The following is a 16,186-nucleotide window of genomic DNA, read 5'->3' as shown; positions in this document are numbered from 1 at the left end:
TTCTAGCCTCCAGGACTGGGAGGCAATCAAATTCTGTTGTTTAAGCCACTTAGTTTGTGGCCCTTTGTTATGGCAGCCCTAACAACTAATACAGCGCATCGTACCCCAATGAATCAGAGGTAATATGGAGGTTAAAGATAGTTAACACAAGGTTCTTCAGTACCTATTCTACTAATTTAGAGATTTATTTACCTTAATATATTAATTTCTTAAAATACAAAAATTTCTTTAGGCCTTGGCCAAATAGCTCAGTTGGTTAGAGCATTATCCCAGTATGCCAAGGAGGCGAGTTTGATCCCCAATCGGGGCACATACAAGAATCAACCAATGAATGCATAAATAAACGGAACAACACGTTTCTCTTTCTCTCCCTTCCTGTCTCTGCAAAATCAATAATTTTTGAAAACCCTTGTAAAAATGTTCTTTAAAGGGTATGAGTATCCGTTATTTATACCTTATGGCATATCATACTTTCCAAAGGTGGCTACAGTGTCTCCCATCCTACACCACTCTGCTAGAACCTCACCAGTTCTCCATTAAGAAGTAAAACTAATTCCCCTTGAATGTGGGTGGGCTTGTGACTCACTTGCAACTAACAGAATGTGGTAGAAGTGATGCTACATGGCTTCTGAGGTCACGCTGTAAGAGTTGATGCAGCACGTGCCTTGGGAACTGAAATGCTTGCACTGAAGCACCTGACCACCCTGTGGCTGCCATGTTGGGAGGAAGCTCAAACCAGCTCTCGTGGTGAAACACCCAGCAAGACTGCAACTCTCAAGCCCTTCTGCTGTTCCAGCTCCCACAGAAGGGACTCCAGACCAGAATCTCTCCCCAACTCAGGCTCCCTAAGTTCCCGTCCACTGAAACTGGGACACACAATCAAAGATTGTGGTTGATTTAAGACGTGAAGCTTTGGGGTCATTTGTCATGCAGCGATGGCCAATGGGCATGCCTTAATGCATTACTCTGATAATCAAATTTCTTGACTTGTAAATGAACTGTTTCAGAACTCAATTTTCTTTTAAAAAGAGTGGGCAGCACAGGAGAAAAGATGATTTGGTAACCTAGAAACATGTGCTTTGCAAATTTCCCCAGAGTCTGGGGAGTAGTTTTGTGGGCCACCAACAGCCAGCAGTGTCACAGTCCTTGGCATTCCACCCCACGCTGAATTTAGAATGGAAATGGGATCGGAAACCACCAATCACACCGATGTTTGTGTGAACCAGTGAACTCGGATGGAGAGTCCTTTCTGCTCTCTACTCCCAAAGGTGTCCTAATTATGTAAAATTGTGCATCACTTGCCTCGGACATGAACTAGTAGTCAGTTATCACTGGAACCAGAGTCTTGCATGCTGATTTTTCCACCTTTTGAAGACTTCTACTTTCAATCAGAATCTTGCACTAATTTTAATTGATTCTTACTCTATTTGTGATGGAGGTGGGGAGGCCCAAATGGTGAAGATATTTGCACTTTGCATAATCCCCAGCCCCTGGTATCTTCCTACTTAGAGCCCCTGCTTGTAGTTGGTGCTGACATAGCTCTTCTCAATTGTGAAGGACTATTTCACCTTGTCATTTCATTCCTCAGAAAAAGCCTGGATCTCTTGACACCTTCATGTTCCAAATACTCCCTATCAGCCTGCAGCTTGCTTTCTATGGTGTCTTTGACTAAGGCCTTCTTCTATCAGGGCATTCGAATAAGGAACTCCCACCCCTCCTTTTTGTTATCGGAGTTCTTGCTTGCTGCTTCTGGTCTCCAAGACAGCCCTCGGCCTGTCCTGCCAGGGATTAAGATGCCTGTGAAATCCACCCTTGCGCTGCAAATGTCCTGCAAAGGAATCCTTTGAAAACATTGACTTCTTGTCCTTTTTCAGCCCTGAAACAGTAGTTACTAGCAAAACAGTCATTCAGAACGTGGCTATTTGTTAAGCTTCTCTGTGGACAATAGCCGAAGGGCAACAAAGACGCTGAAAAGAAAAGGCTCCAGAATCCCTTATTTTGACTCACAAGTCGTGGCTGCTCAGCAAGCAGGCAGCTGTCTGATCATCGCAGGACTCAGAGTCCTTAATCCACCGTCTTGGGTAAGTCAGGGCCTGCTAGGCTTTCTGAAGACTGTGTCGGGATCCTTAAGCACTGCCCTCACACCTACACTTAGAAAAGTCAAAATATATTGGGGAGAGGAGACAGCTACTCCTTTTCGGAACAGAGGCAGAAAGACATTTTTTGTCACCCTATCCCCTCATTTCTTTCTGAAAAATCTTCGGATTGATATCAACCCTACTTCTACAATACTCTGAGGTTATCATTATCCTCATTTCACATGTGAGAAAATCGAGGTTCACAGAGGTTCAGTTACTGGCTAGGAAGTGACAGAACTACGATAGTGTAACTGCCCACCTGGGACTGGGGGACATGGGCAGATGCAGGACATTCAGTGCTAAAACCAGGACAGTTCTTGGGAAGCCAGGAGGGTTGGTTTGAACCAGATCAACACTGTCTCCTTTCCTCTGAGCCCTGACCCCAACCCAACTTGTCCTTAGCCTGAGATCTGGCCCGGGGACAGAGGGGGCATCTACTAGGAGTGTCATGAAGAATGCAGAGTTCATTTCCCTCTGAGTCAGAGAGCAAAGTCAGGGGCCTCGGCCCTGGCAGATTAGCCAGCACACCAGGGCCTCTTATAGATTACTCAGAACTCACTGGAAAGACTAGTCTGTGAGCTGACTCTCCAGAGAGGTGAAAGCCAGATGCCACAGTGCTCACCACCCACCGTTTTTATAATTTGCCACATCAGAAGACATTTTATAAGACGACTCAAATCGTTACCCACTGCACTGCCAGGGTCTCACTACAGAAACCACAAGGAAGGCAGGGGTTTGCTGAAATGTACAGAGCAGAACTGCAATGAATTAGCTAACAAAATCAGACCATGGCATATTTTTGCCAAAAGAAGAAATCAAGACCTATGGACATTTTGTTTTGTTTTGTTTTTTTCAGGGATGATTTACAATTCTTCCCTCCTTCTCTTTCGCCTTCCTTTCCTTTCTCCCACCCTTCCTTTCTTCCTTTTCTTCTCCCTACCCCTCCCATCAAAGGTTTTCTCTTTCAAGTTGTCTCCCCAGATTGCCCTGGAGGGCCAGGAACTGACCAAACTCCTGGTAAAAGCCTTGTAGCTGGAGCAGGATCCTGGTCGCTCCCCCTACACACACACACAGTGGCAGGTGTTACCTTCTTGTTGCTGGATCCTCGGAGGACTAAGGAGCCCCAAGGAGGCCCAAGTCGTTGAGGGGGAGGACTCAGGACCCTTGTGGGTGGCTGCTTACCCAGCGAGTGGAGTGTTTTAAGTTTCTAACAGTGGTGAAGTTGTACCTGTGCAATGAAACTTTCTCTCAGTCCTAGTGGGGTAGCTGACCTCCCCCTGTGGCTGCGTGGTGTCCTTCCTCTCCATCAACCTGCTCCCGACTCTCCCCCTGGAGGACAGAAGATTAAAACAGAAAGGATCTCAAGAGAGATCAGCTAGTCCTCCTCCTTCCTTACAGAGAGGCACAGAGAGGAGACGTGAGCCAATAACGTCACACAGCAAGTCTACCTTGGTGTCTCTGAGGTGAAGGGCAGAAGGGAGGGGAAAAAAGGCCTGTAGCTTCTAATTAAAACTCCTTTCCCTTTGGCTGGTCCATGATTTTACCCTAAATTATTTTCAACTCTTTCTTTACTGAGTCAAACCTGATTATATACATAGTCTTCAAACTATATATATTTTTTGTTAGCTCCATTCTCCTTCCTTATATCTCCCTCTTCCCAGATAAAAGTATTTACAAAAATCAAGTGTCTTATATAAATGGTGCTCAGGGCTCCAGGTTGGGCGCACCCTGTGGGGTGGGGGTGGATCCTGCTCTTCCTCTCCTGCCTGGGCTTCATGAGTCTTGGGAGCAAAGGTCGAGCTACACAGGGGATGGGAGCAGGAACTGTGCCTGCATTTGACACCCAGTCCAGCAAGCTTTCCACCAGAGAGCTCCCCACCCTCTGCTTTCTAAAAGCACAGGGCCCATCCCTGTAAGTTCTGTAGTGGGTGTGGTGGCGCTCTGTCCTCACCCTGTGTGTTAGGGGATTACAGTCAGGCTGAGGTGGCCCCAACCTGCAATATTTTTCTATCATTCACGACAGAGGTGGCCACTAAGGGGAGGCTCCACCCCCAGCCCTCTTGAGAATGCGGTCGTGCTGCTTCTGGTGCTGCTCCAGCAGCAAGAGCAAGTCCTAATGCTGAGAGAGAGAGAGAGGAGAGAGAGAGAGAGAGAAATGAAGCATTCATGGGGAAGAAAGATGTCTCCCCCTTCCTTTTTGCACAGACAGGGTGATGCTCCCTGTTACCAAAGACCTTCTCCAAACAATAGTGTGAGTGGGTTTTCGAAGGAAAACAATGCTTGTGACCTCCCTCTTCATGAGACTCCTGGTGAAACAAAATGGAACAAAGAAGAAACTGTGGTTCTTAAGTCAAAGAGCAAAGGCAATGTGGGTCACACCAGGTGGAACAGCCTTCCCCAAACACCTTCTGTGATGGGCGTTGCTATGGGTGTAAGTGTATCCTGCCTTCCAGTCATCAGCTGGCTCAGGCCCCTATGAGGACAGCACATGAATTAAGTAAGACGTTGGAATGAATTCTTAGAATGAAAAACTGAAAGGATGACCTAATCATTATTAGGTATGCAAAAAAGGACAAAGAGTACAGAGAGTGGTGATGTTAATGTTACAGAACAGACATACCAGGGCCTGGACTCTGGAGGATGGTATACCAATACCGTCCAGACCACCTACTGGGCTCGTCTGTCCACCGCCAGAGTAAAGATGTCTCTCAATGCCAGAGATTTGTGAAAAGGAAAGGAGAGGTGTATTTAAAGCTATACAGACTTAAAGTAGTGACCCAATGTCCCCATAAAATTATCAAAGTCCTTTAGGATAACCACAGATGCCCACAGCACTTCCTTCCCTTCTGCCCTAATTTGGGGTACTGTATCTCAGGAAAAGAAGTGCATGTCCGTGTTTCAGGCCACTGGCACCATCAGCTGTGTCACCATCCAGGCAGGATCTCTAATTACTCCAAAGCCATGTGGCAACTTCTCATGGTCCACTGGCAGAGTTCTTCCACCCTTCTTCCAGGCAAAGTCTCTCCTGCTCCCCAGGCAATGCAGCCAAAGGGAGCACCCCACTCTGGTTCTCTTCTACCAGAGATGCAGGGGTCTGCACTGGCCCAAACCACATGGTTCCTTCCTCCACCAGAGCTGCGGGGAGGGGATGGTTGCCACTCTGGCAGAAGCCACGTGGTACTTCTCCTTCTTCTTACATGGCTATGGGGGTCCCCACTCTGCATGGTACTTCTCCAATGGCTGCCATGTCTGGGTTTTAAATCCCCGTGGCAATCTTCCTCTGCAGCCCTATTTCCAACTCCTCCTACAATCGGCCACACTTGCCAGCATTCCTGTATTATTCCAAGTTTACTGGGCTGCCATCAGGAGTCTGGGCAGGTGTGGCCCCATGTCATGGAGCCAATCATCTCAAAGCTCTCACACAGGCACTGTAACTCAGGGGAGCTGCCCCCAGTTACATCTTGGGTGGAAGTCACTTCCATCCCCCTGGCTCAGAGGTGGCCACAGCTATTTAACATATCTATGAAACCACTTAAAGGTTATAGATATGTTAAATGACCATTCTAGTGGTTATCTGTGAAACTGTTGCTATGCAAAACAGCTGTCAATGGCCCTGCTCCATTTGTCCCTTCCCCCAACTGACAACCGTGGGAAGGGGGAGTAAGGAGTGAGGACATCTTATTTGTCTTTCTAATATTTCCTGGACACCCTGAGTTCTGGATCCCATTCCAGATTCCTTTCTGGGGCCCCCTCTTGGCCGCACCCTGTGTCATTAAGACTTCCAGTCCCTTTCCACCATGGAACTTGTGAAACCCTCCACCAGGAGCAGCCTGGGCCAGCCTGCATCCTCCTCTGTGTCCCAGTTCTCTCTCATCTGCTGGTCTTCTGTCTTCACGCTGTTGCTCACCCAGCCAGGATGGGCACTCGGCAAGTCAGAATTTCCACACCATCTGTAGAGAATTCTCAGTCTTTCCTTCTGTAACTTCCTCCTATCTTGGGGCAGAATTTTCAGCAAGTATGTTTCTATATCCTGGCTACCCTGTCTTCCTAATTTGCTTCTTTACAAGTCTAACCCTACTGAGGGGTTTATATCCTTCACAGTAAATTTTCTGAAGTGCCTTTGGTAGTTTTCTATTCCCCAAGGAGTGGACTTCTCTCTCTCTGCACCCTGCTTGGTTCCCTGTGCTTCCCTTTCAGTCAGTGGCTCTCTGCACTCCCTTGACCTCCGGCTTTGGCAGGAAGAAAATAACTCCCCCCACCATGCAGATATCACTGTCTTCTGGGTGGCTCTACCAAACACCCTGCTTGGTGCAGCACTTGGGGGGCTTAGGTTTAACTATTTCATGCCTACTGTATGTGCACTGCACAAAGATGATTTAGGAAAATCTGGTTTGTTCTTATAACTGTTAGCAGTAGCTGCCATTTCCTGGGCATATACTGTGTTCTAGGCATTGTGCTAACTGATGACCATATATTATCTTTAGTCCTTACAGCAAAACTATAAGATAAGCATCATGATCTCCATTTCACAGGTGAGGGTACTGAATCTGAGAGAAGTCACATAACTTGCCCTGGATCATGTAGGTGGTAAGTGGCAGAGGTAAGGTTTGAATCCAAGTCTGCATGATTCAGAAGCCCATAACTCTTTTTCTTTCCACCACTGTACCAGTCACTCAGCAAATGCTTACCGAGCACCTGCCGTCTCCCAGATATTGTTCTTTGCTTGTGGAGCATGACAACTAGTTCACTTCACCATGACAACAGAGAACAGAGTTCCTGAGGCGCATCGCAAGGGAAAGTCCAGAACAGCAAAAAGAAGGAAAATAACTACCTCACTGCAGGTGTTAATTTAAAGCTTGCTAAACACCAGGAGAAAAAGAACTGGTGAGAATTACTGTATCAGCCCATATGTTTATAGTTTACACGTCCCAGGCAGCAGCTGGAGTCTCCAGGCAGACAGATGCAAGCCTGTGGGATTATGGAATTCCACTGAAATGTAGTAGACAAGAGGAGAAGTAGGAAAATAAGCCTTAAAGCCTAGAGGCAGTTTTGCAATCTTTTTATAATTGGTTGCAGTATTGGAATTGATATTTCTAAGAAGTCAACAGCATCATCAATCCCATCTGACAAGACAAGATGCTGAGAGATTGTGTGTTAGTCCCTGCACATGCAGAAAGTCAGTAGTGATACAAAGGATTAGGATCTAAACCCGTAGGAAAAACAATCACTGTGGCCAGCTACTTACCTTAATTGTGGGTTGCTGAATGTTTTAATTTTGCTCCAAGCCAAAGCAAATTTATTAAAAACAAACTGTACATCCCTGGCCAAGTGGCTCAGTTGATTGGAGCATCATCTGTACACCAGAAATTTATGAGTTCAATCCCTGGTCAGGGCATATATGGGAGGCAACCAGTTGATGTTTCTCTCTCACATTGATGTTGCTCTCGCTCTCTCTGTCTCTCAAATCAATAGAAACATATCCTTGGGTGAGGATTAAAAAAAATAAAACAAAGTGCTCAGAAATAGAGGACTATTATAGTGAGACCTAATAACCATGGCTGAGACTGGTGCTCAAACTATAAAGCACTTTAGGTTTTTGTACTTTAGAGGACTTCTTGGATTGGCCATTGGTGCACTTTTCTACTTCTTCCTTGTTATCTGAATCTGGATTTTGTTCAGCTATCATGGAAATTTGTCCAGGGAAGGTGGATCCTTCCCTTGGACCCTTGAAATGACCCATGATCAACTCAATTCATTTCCTCTTTGCAGATAATGGGTGTGGCCAATGTGGCAGTCATCTGGCCAAGCTTTCAGCCAGAAGCCATAACTAGAATTCTTTTAGTGGCTTCTGCAAAGATTTTTCTCTCTAACAACCAAAAGGAGATACTAAGGAGAAAGCCCATGTCCTTTCCTGCCTGCTCTGAATATTTTTTTTTCAGGACATGATGTATGAAGCTACTGCAGCAATCTGGCCACAGTGAGAGGAGTCAACACTGTCACACTGACGGCCACCGCATGAAAAACAGAAACAGCGTGGGTTCTTGGTGACTTCACTGCACCTCCGAACAACCTGAAACTGCACACCTGCAGAATTCTCAAGCTTTGTAAAACTGCTGTATGGTTTTTGCCACTTTTAGTTTCACCTCAGTGATACACTGGACAAAGGGAAATAGCTGAAAGCCAAGACATTATGCAAGAGCAAAAGAAATGCATCAGAATCAAGATGGGACTCTGATAACACCAGGCCCTCTGTCTGTTGGGTTACATGGCCTCCAAAGGAATTTAGAAACTAAGCAAATAGCACATATTTATTGAGCACCTACTATGTGTCAGACAGTGCTGGGTGCTGGGGTCATAAGAATGGACGAGGTAGGCAAGGTCACTGAGGTCACTGAGGTCACATTCTGAAAGACAGACGATAAAGAAGTAAAGAAGTAAAGAAATAGGAAGACTTCCGCCAAGGTGGAGGCATAGGTGGAGACACCGTGCTTTCTCACACAACCACGTTTAGACAACAAAATATTAGCAACAGAAAACATAGACAGAACACAGAAAATTGAACTTTTCGGAAGTCTGATAACAATGAATTCTTCAGCCTGATCGGTAGGAGGGGCAAACCCAGCAGCTAGCGGAGTGGGGTTGCACAGGAAAACGCGGTCAGACGGACTCAGGTGTGCAGATCCCAGGCGTGGGGTTGCAAAGAGCAGACCGAGTGAACGACCCAGTGAGTGACCCAGTGAGCAACTGGTGGACCCAGGGAGGGCACAGGGCTGTGGGTTGACTGTGGTGGTGCATTCCTGCGCAGATAGACTGGCAAGGGAGTGGGTGGTGAGACGGGACCCAGCAGGCCCCAGCAGCGAGAGACAGCAGAGATGGCTACCATTTCCCCGCTCTGACCCTGCCCCCACATACAGCGTCACAACCCAGGGATCCCGCCCTGGTAGCCCTGCCCCACCCCTAAGGCTCTGCTCCTCATACTTACCGGGTGCAAACAGACCAAAAATGGCTAAGAAGAACTCAAAGCCCCAGAGCCCATAACTCTAAATGACCAAGAAATAGCCAAACTTTCAGATGCACAGTTCAAAACACTGGTGATCAGGATGCTCACAGAACTGGTTGATTTTAGTCACAAATTAGAGGAACACATAGAGGCTAAACTAATTGAAATGAAGGCAAATACATAGGAAAGCAATAGTAATGGAAAGGAAACTGGGGCTCAAATCAAGGGAGTGGACCAGAAGGAAGAAAAAAATGACCAAACAGAAAAGACTGAAGAAACAGGAATTCAAAAAAATGAGGAGAGGCTTAGGAACTTCCAAGACATCTTTAAACACTCCAACATCCAAATTATAGGGGTACCAGAAGGGGAAGAGGAACAACCATGAGTGGAAAACTTATTTGAACAAATAATAAAAGAGAACTTCCCCAATCTGGCAAGGGAAATAGACTTCCAACAAGTCCAGGAAGCCCAGAGAGTCCCAAAGAAGTTGGACCCAAGAAGGAACATACCAAGGCACATCATCATTACATTACCAATATTAAAATAAAGGAGAGAATCCTAGAAGCAGCAAGAGATAAGGGGATAGTCACCTACAAAGGAGTTCCCATTAGACTGTCAGCTGATTTCTCAAAAGAGACCTTACAGGCAAGAAGGGGCTGGAAAGAAGTATTCCAAGTCATGAAATCCAAAGACCTACATCCAAGATTACTCTATCCAGCAAAACTTTCATTTAGAATGGAAGGACAGATAAAGTGCTTCTCAGATAAGATCAAATTCAAGGAGTTCATCATCACCAAGCCCTTATTATATGAAATGTTAAAGGGACTTACCTAAGAAAAAGAAGACAAAAAACATGAACAGTGAAAGGACAGCAAACTCACAGTTATCAACAACCACACCTAAAACAAAAGCAAATTAAGAGGACAGCTAGATCAGGAGTGAACCATAGAAATGAAGATCACATGGAGGGTTAGCAACAGGGGAGTGGGAGAAGGAGAAGGGGGGAGAAGGTACAGAAAATAAGTAGCATGGATGGTAGGTAGAAAATAGATAGGGGGGAGGGCAAGAATAGTATGGGAAATATAGAATCTAAAGAACTTGAGACACGTGGTCACAAACTAAAGGGGGGGAATGGTATGGGTGGGAGTGTGCAGGGTGGAGGGGAATGAAGGGGGGGAATAGAACAACTGTAATGGCATAATCAATAAAATAAAAATTAAAAAAAAGAAATAGGATAAGTGAAAACATTCTTAGGCAACTTTTTTAGTATTGGTTCAAATCAGTCCTGAGCATAAACCCAGACTCTGGAATCCAAAATTCTGGATTCAAATTCCACCTTTACCACTTGCTATAGCCTTAGGAAAGTGATTTAATCTTTCTTAGCATCAATTTCCTTGTCTGTAAAATTACAATAATAAAAGATTAACTCACAGAGTTGTGATCAGTAAATACGGAAACTAACTGTAAAGTGTTTTACATGGAAACTGGCATATAGTCAGTTTCTCTAGATTCTAGATGATGAGGAGGACGATCATCCTTGTCATTACCCTCATTTTCATTGTCATAATAATTTGTTCCGGGCACTGTGGATGTCTAAAGATGAACAAGATACGGACCCTGCATTTGAGAAATCCAGGAGTCAAGAAGTTTGATTTGGCCATACAATGGTCAAAAATTAGGCAATGAATTAGACAGAAAACAAAAGAATTCCTCCAGTAACCAGGGATGGGGTAGGCTAGGCCCCCTGTCTCTCCTTTTCTCCCACACATGTTTTATTACCATTATCCCCTTTTCCGAGGAGGAAAGAAATATTCTGAATGATTGCTGTTCTTCTTTCACAGACAGCCACTGTTCCCCAGAGAATCAAGTGGGCCTTTTCTTTCTCCAGTGAAGTGAAAAATCAAGATGTGTGTATCTGGGTGGCACTCACCAGTCTGTGCTGTGTACCAGCAAACGCACACAGATACTCTTCTAAATGATCTCACCAAACCCTGTCTGCCTTCCTTTACCCTCTCAGAATCATTTCCACTTAATGCATTTAGCATTCCGCTTTTGACTTCACCTGCCGTATCTAGCTATAAACTGCTGATAAACATTGACTAATTGCGTCTCCACTCCCACACACATACCCTCACACTTAGAAACGTTTCCACTGTGGTCACACAAGCCACTGAACACTCTCTCACACTTGGAGAGCATCTTCCCACAGGCTTGCTTACACACTGGCTTTTTATTTGTGCTCTCAACTCTGGGATGGGAATTTTATTAACAAAGGAAAGGGAGGGGACATCGGGAGGAAAGTACAGATGCAGGGGAAAAGAAGTGACAATTGTTTTTGAAAGGGGGCTAAAATTGTGTCATCCTAGTCCGAACCTCCCTTATAACTCTTCTTTGTTTGTACATTCTGTGCCTGAAAACAAAAAAACTTTTCATCGATTGGGCAATTGTCCAGGCTCGTAGCTTGGCACCCAGCCCCCAGAACTGTGAAATCAGCCTCACCAAGCCTATGCTTTGAAATGAGAAAACATCTAACTGGAAGCCCAGTCAAAATAAGGGACTTGGCACAAGGCTGCAGGATCCTGTGTGCCTTCTTTTTCCCAGCTGCATCTTTCTCATCCAATCTTGGTGAAGAGTCTTACTTGGCTAAGAAGGAGGTCGGGAACAAGTAGGCAGTGCCCAGAAAGTTCCATGAGAGTCACATAAGTCACCACCTCAACAGCAAACCTGAATAACCAGGAGAGATGTAACCTCGGCATACTTGCAGTTGTTTTCTTCCTGCCCACGCTGCAGGCTTTTCAGGTCCTTGCTTGAGCGTCAACTCATGGGCATAAATATCGAGCTGTCAACAGCCTGTGTCAGGCAGCCCAGCTATTTAAGCAGGCTGGCATCTGAGAACTCAGCTTCCAAAGCAGCCTGTGCCACTTCCACGTAAGTAACTTTCAGGGGTTTGCCTTTAATGCAGAGGAAGTGAACTTTGTCTAGAAGCGACTGCAATGCTATACTTATGGTATTTGCTATTCTGTTGGGAAAAGGTGGAGGTAAAAGGGAGAATGAAAGTTAAGAGCTGGTCCAAAGCAAGGAGCCAGGGAATGCTGTTGGATGTAAGATATCAGATCCTTATAAGCATTGAGGTGGATTCGGAGCAAACCCACAGAGGTGAGGTAGATTGGAGCAAGAGGCTAGCTATGTTGGCCACTTGGCCTTTTGGCCAGTGGGTAGGGTGTTTTTCTCACTCTCTCCTATCTCTGAAAGACACTTGGAGACCAGCACTGGTAGGACTGTGCCAAACCACATATGAATTTATCATTTAGAAGCTGATATTGCTATTCTACATCTCAGTCTAAAGTCAGACATAATGTCATTTTAAAGTATTTTTTTGTGTTCAATGTAGCAGGGAAGGGGAGGTATTTCTGGACTGAGTACAGGTGGCTCGACTATTAATTTGCATTGCTATTTATTGTTATTTTTGGTTCTCATTATACTTGCCAGTTTTGAAAATGAAAATATTGATCTTGTTTAAGATAAAAAGAAACCCCATGCTTTGGGGTTTTGAAGAAATGCAGGTTTGCGATATTCGAACACAGTGGTATCCAGATTAAGTGTTAAGTAGAATAAGAATTATTGAATAAAAAGGCATAACATACCACATAGCTTAGGTGAGACGGCCGTAAAGAGAAGAGCAATGCAAAAAGTTTGCATGAAATAGCAGTTGACAGGGTCTGAAGTCTATTTGGTTAAGAAGGGTTATAATAATGGGAGCGGGCAGAGAACAAAGTAAAGATACTGGGAAGGAGGAAAGGCGGGGAGAAGTGGGAGTAGAGGATTTATGATTAGACATATTCGCAAAATGCATATAGAAATATAAACAGGAACACAGCATGGCATTAGTTCCACGGTTCCTCCCTTGGGTGAGGAACCTGGGGATTAAGATTAGGAATCTGGTGAAAACCCAGAGGCTTTCCCAGGTAGTTTCCCCATCCCTTTGACCCAACAGACACCTTGATGTACATTTTCTGGGTCGCTAGACGGCCAGCCCCTAAATGAAGACCTCTGGTTGCAGCCAGTGCGTTATTTTTTAACTAAGCTGAAGCTGCGGACTAGAAACCTGCAGGGAAGTTGGGGGAAGCTGAGACCCTTAACACGGCAGGCACATCTCGGCCGCCGGACTGAAGCTCAGTCGTAAGGTCATAAAGGTCTGATTTCAATCAAGCAAATAATGATCAAGGGGCTTCCTTCTCTGAGCAGAGATAAGTTGAGGGCCAGGAGGAAGAGAAAAGGAAATGAAAAGTGGCTCCTGTTCTCAAAGCGCTTGACATCTGAAGCACAAGGACAAAACTAATAAGAGGCCAGGCAAAAAACTGTACATACTGTGTGATTCCATTGGTATAAAATGATAGAAAATACAAACTATTGATAGGAAGAGAAAACAGATCAGCGATTACCTGGGCAAGGAGGGCAGGGAGAAGAGGTTGGGAGGAAAGCTTGGTGATATTTTCACTATGATGATCGTGATAACAATTTCATATGAGTGACACTTTATCAGATTGTGCACTATAAAGATTACATTTTATGTTAGTTATGCCCCAACAAACAATACTTTAACAATACATCTTTTTTTAAAATAATGAAGAGCATCTCTAAAAATCAGCCTATGTGAAATTCTGGCGGGGAAAAAAAAGTATGTCTCCCTGACAGTGGTAGCTCAGTGGGTTGGGCATTTTCCCACAAAGCAAAAAGTCGCCAGTTCAATTCCTGGTCAGGGCACATGCCTGGGTTGTGGGACAGGTCCCCAGTTTCGGGTGTGCAAGAAGCAATGAATCAATGTTTCTCTCACCCATCAATGTTTCTCTTCCTCTCTTTCTCCCTTCCCTCCCCTCTCTCTAAAAAAAAATTAAAATCTTTTAAAAAATTATTATATCTGGAAAAAAATAGTTCAGTAAGTAAAGAAGAGGAGCAGGCTGTCAGGACTGTGGATGTTTGTAGAGTTGGGAGTGTCCCAGAGATCATCTAACTCAGCTTCAAACCCGGGACTGGGCCCTACTCTAACCAATTCGATCAGAACCCCTGGGTGTGTAGCCTGACATTGTTTTCTGAAACTCCTCAAGTGATTCTGATGTGAATCCAAACGCCTCACTTCATATGTGAGGACAATGAGGCCCAGAGAGAGCGTGGGGTCTGCTCTGGCCCCTGGGCCATGTGCCCCGGCAGTAGAAGGAGGACAGCGATAGGACCTCAGAGGATGAGGGATCCAAGAGGCCGTGGCTCCTGGGTCCCGAAAACCACCCTTCCAGCTCCAGCTAGGACAGGGTATGCGGTGCGTCTCGAGCATTCTTGGGACCCGGACATGCTCTGGGGAGGCCAACAGGAAGAATTACTCAGAGTCTCAACAGTGCATTATCTAAAGACTGTGCTAACATGTGAGAAGGGATGGTGAGAAGGGATGTTTCAAAACTAATAGCTTCCTTTTGTTCTCTACATATTACCTAGCATAAGCCAGAGGATTATCAATAATAAAAAGAATCACGGCAGACGCACCAGACACTCTGCTCTGGTGGACAGCCAGGTCGTTCTTTCAGAAATTGGCCTGAGTTGTCAGCATTAGGATGAGTCTATCTGGCACCCCAGGGACTTTTCTAAGTGGTTTCCAGGGCAACAGCAGGCAAAGGCTTGCGTGGGTGCAGTTTGCCTCTGTGGCTTCTGTTCTTCTTGTCCGTACCTCGCCCGGGCACTGTTTTGGTGCAGGGGTGCCCATGGCTGGCTCAGCGGGCCAGGCTGTAGGTGGTTTCCCATCTGTCCTCCCATCTAAACACACCTGATTTCCAGGGTCTCAGCTCTTCAAGGCTCCACTTACCCATTTCTGAAAACTAATTAAAGTTTTGGTGTTAATAGACAATAATTGTTTAATGAGTTATGTTTCTCCTTGGTATGTATTAAATAGGTTCCAGCAAGATAACATATGTGGGAGTTCTTTGAAATGTTACATAATTACTCATTGTGACAATCAGGAAAATGAGTTTCAGGCAAAATTTATAACCTTTACTGGTCAGAATTCCAAGCAACTTGTTGAAGGAAGATACACCAAGACTGAGGGTTTTCCGGAGAATTCCTCAAATCACTTCCCATAGAGAATTCCCTATGGACTGTGGGTCCGAGAGGTTTCTTTTTCCAAATTGGTTTATTTTTTGTTAAATGCATTCATCCTCATCAGAAATGGCTGCATTTAATGTATCTTTCTGAAAAAATTACAGCCACCTTAAGGCCAAGAAATTCTGTTTACAGGGCTTTATAAATTTTGTTGGGTTCCTTCTCTGGAGCAGAATGCTGTTCCTGGCAGATCAGTGTTCCCTGCATTAGTGACAAGGAATCCTCCCTTCCTGCAGTTCCTGTGACTGTGGGCCCTTGACAGCCCTTTCTTCCATTGGACAGCTAAGATTCCACAGTGGCAGCTCCATATGGCACCTCCTGCCTCTGAAGAGGGGCGTGGCCAGGTGTGTAATTAACCCCCCTCTGGGGTAGAGGCAGAGTCTGAGGCAGCTGGGAGCCCAGGGCAGCTGGGCAGAGGGCACAGTCTTTGCTGGTGAGAATAGCAGCAAGGCGGGGAGGGGAAGGTAAGCACCATCCTGAGCCCTGGGGGACCAGGAGACAGGAGACTCAAGCTCTGGGGGAAAGGATTAGGCTGTTGGCATGGGGTGGGGCCAACTCTGGTTTCCTGCTGCTGTTTGGATTTGTCATTCCAGTGCTATTGACTCTGAACACATATGGGGTTTGGGGTTTGTGAGTAGATGAGCAAGCAGATACAGGTCAGGCTGTCCTTTTTATTTGCTGGGAAAGGGCCTTCATGGATCCTTTCATTGAACACCCTTCCACAGAACTCCATTATAGATTAAGTCCTGGCAGAAGACAGACAACCTGGCTTGGGGAGCAGAGTACCGACCTGGCTTGGGGAGCAGAGTATGGGGCTGGTGATCAGGAACCTGGGTTTTATTTTCTGCTCTAACTCAGCTGTAATGAAATTTTAATATAGGAGGTATCCCAGAAGTTCACTTGT

At 45.4% G+C, this 16,186-nt stretch overlaps 1 protein-coding gene across 2 annotated transcripts in view; it reads left to right on the top strand.

The window, feature by feature from the left end:
• The first annotated feature begins 11,690 nt into the window (after positions 1-11,690).
• Positions 11,691-16,186, top strand: part of HOPX (HOP homeobox) — a 29,607-nt gene continuing 25,111 nt past the window's right edge. The window contains exon 1 of one of the 2 annotated variants that reach the window (XM_037162249.2): positions 11,691-12,066. In XM_037162249.2, the coding sequence (XP_037018144.1) occupies positions 11,960-12,066 (107 nt within the window). In that variant the 5' untranslated portion in view covers positions 11,691-11,959. Of the gene's footprint in view, positions 12,067-15,642; positions 15,747-16,186 lie in introns of those variants that run through there. The other variant, XM_037162250.2, reaches the window with a different exon arrangement.

The sequence above is a fragment of the Artibeus jamaicensis genome, unplaced genomic scaffold (assembly GCF_021234435.1).
Source record: "Artibeus jamaicensis isolate MK-2021 breed Jamaican fruit bat unplaced genomic scaffold, CSHL_Jam_final contig_889, whole genome shotgun sequence".
Classification (NCBI taxonomy): Eukaryota; Metazoa; Chordata; class Mammalia; order Chiroptera; family Phyllostomidae; genus Artibeus; species Artibeus jamaicensis.
The sequence above is the reverse complement of the archived record's forward strand: the minus strand, read 5'-3'. Positions and strand labels throughout refer to the sequence as shown.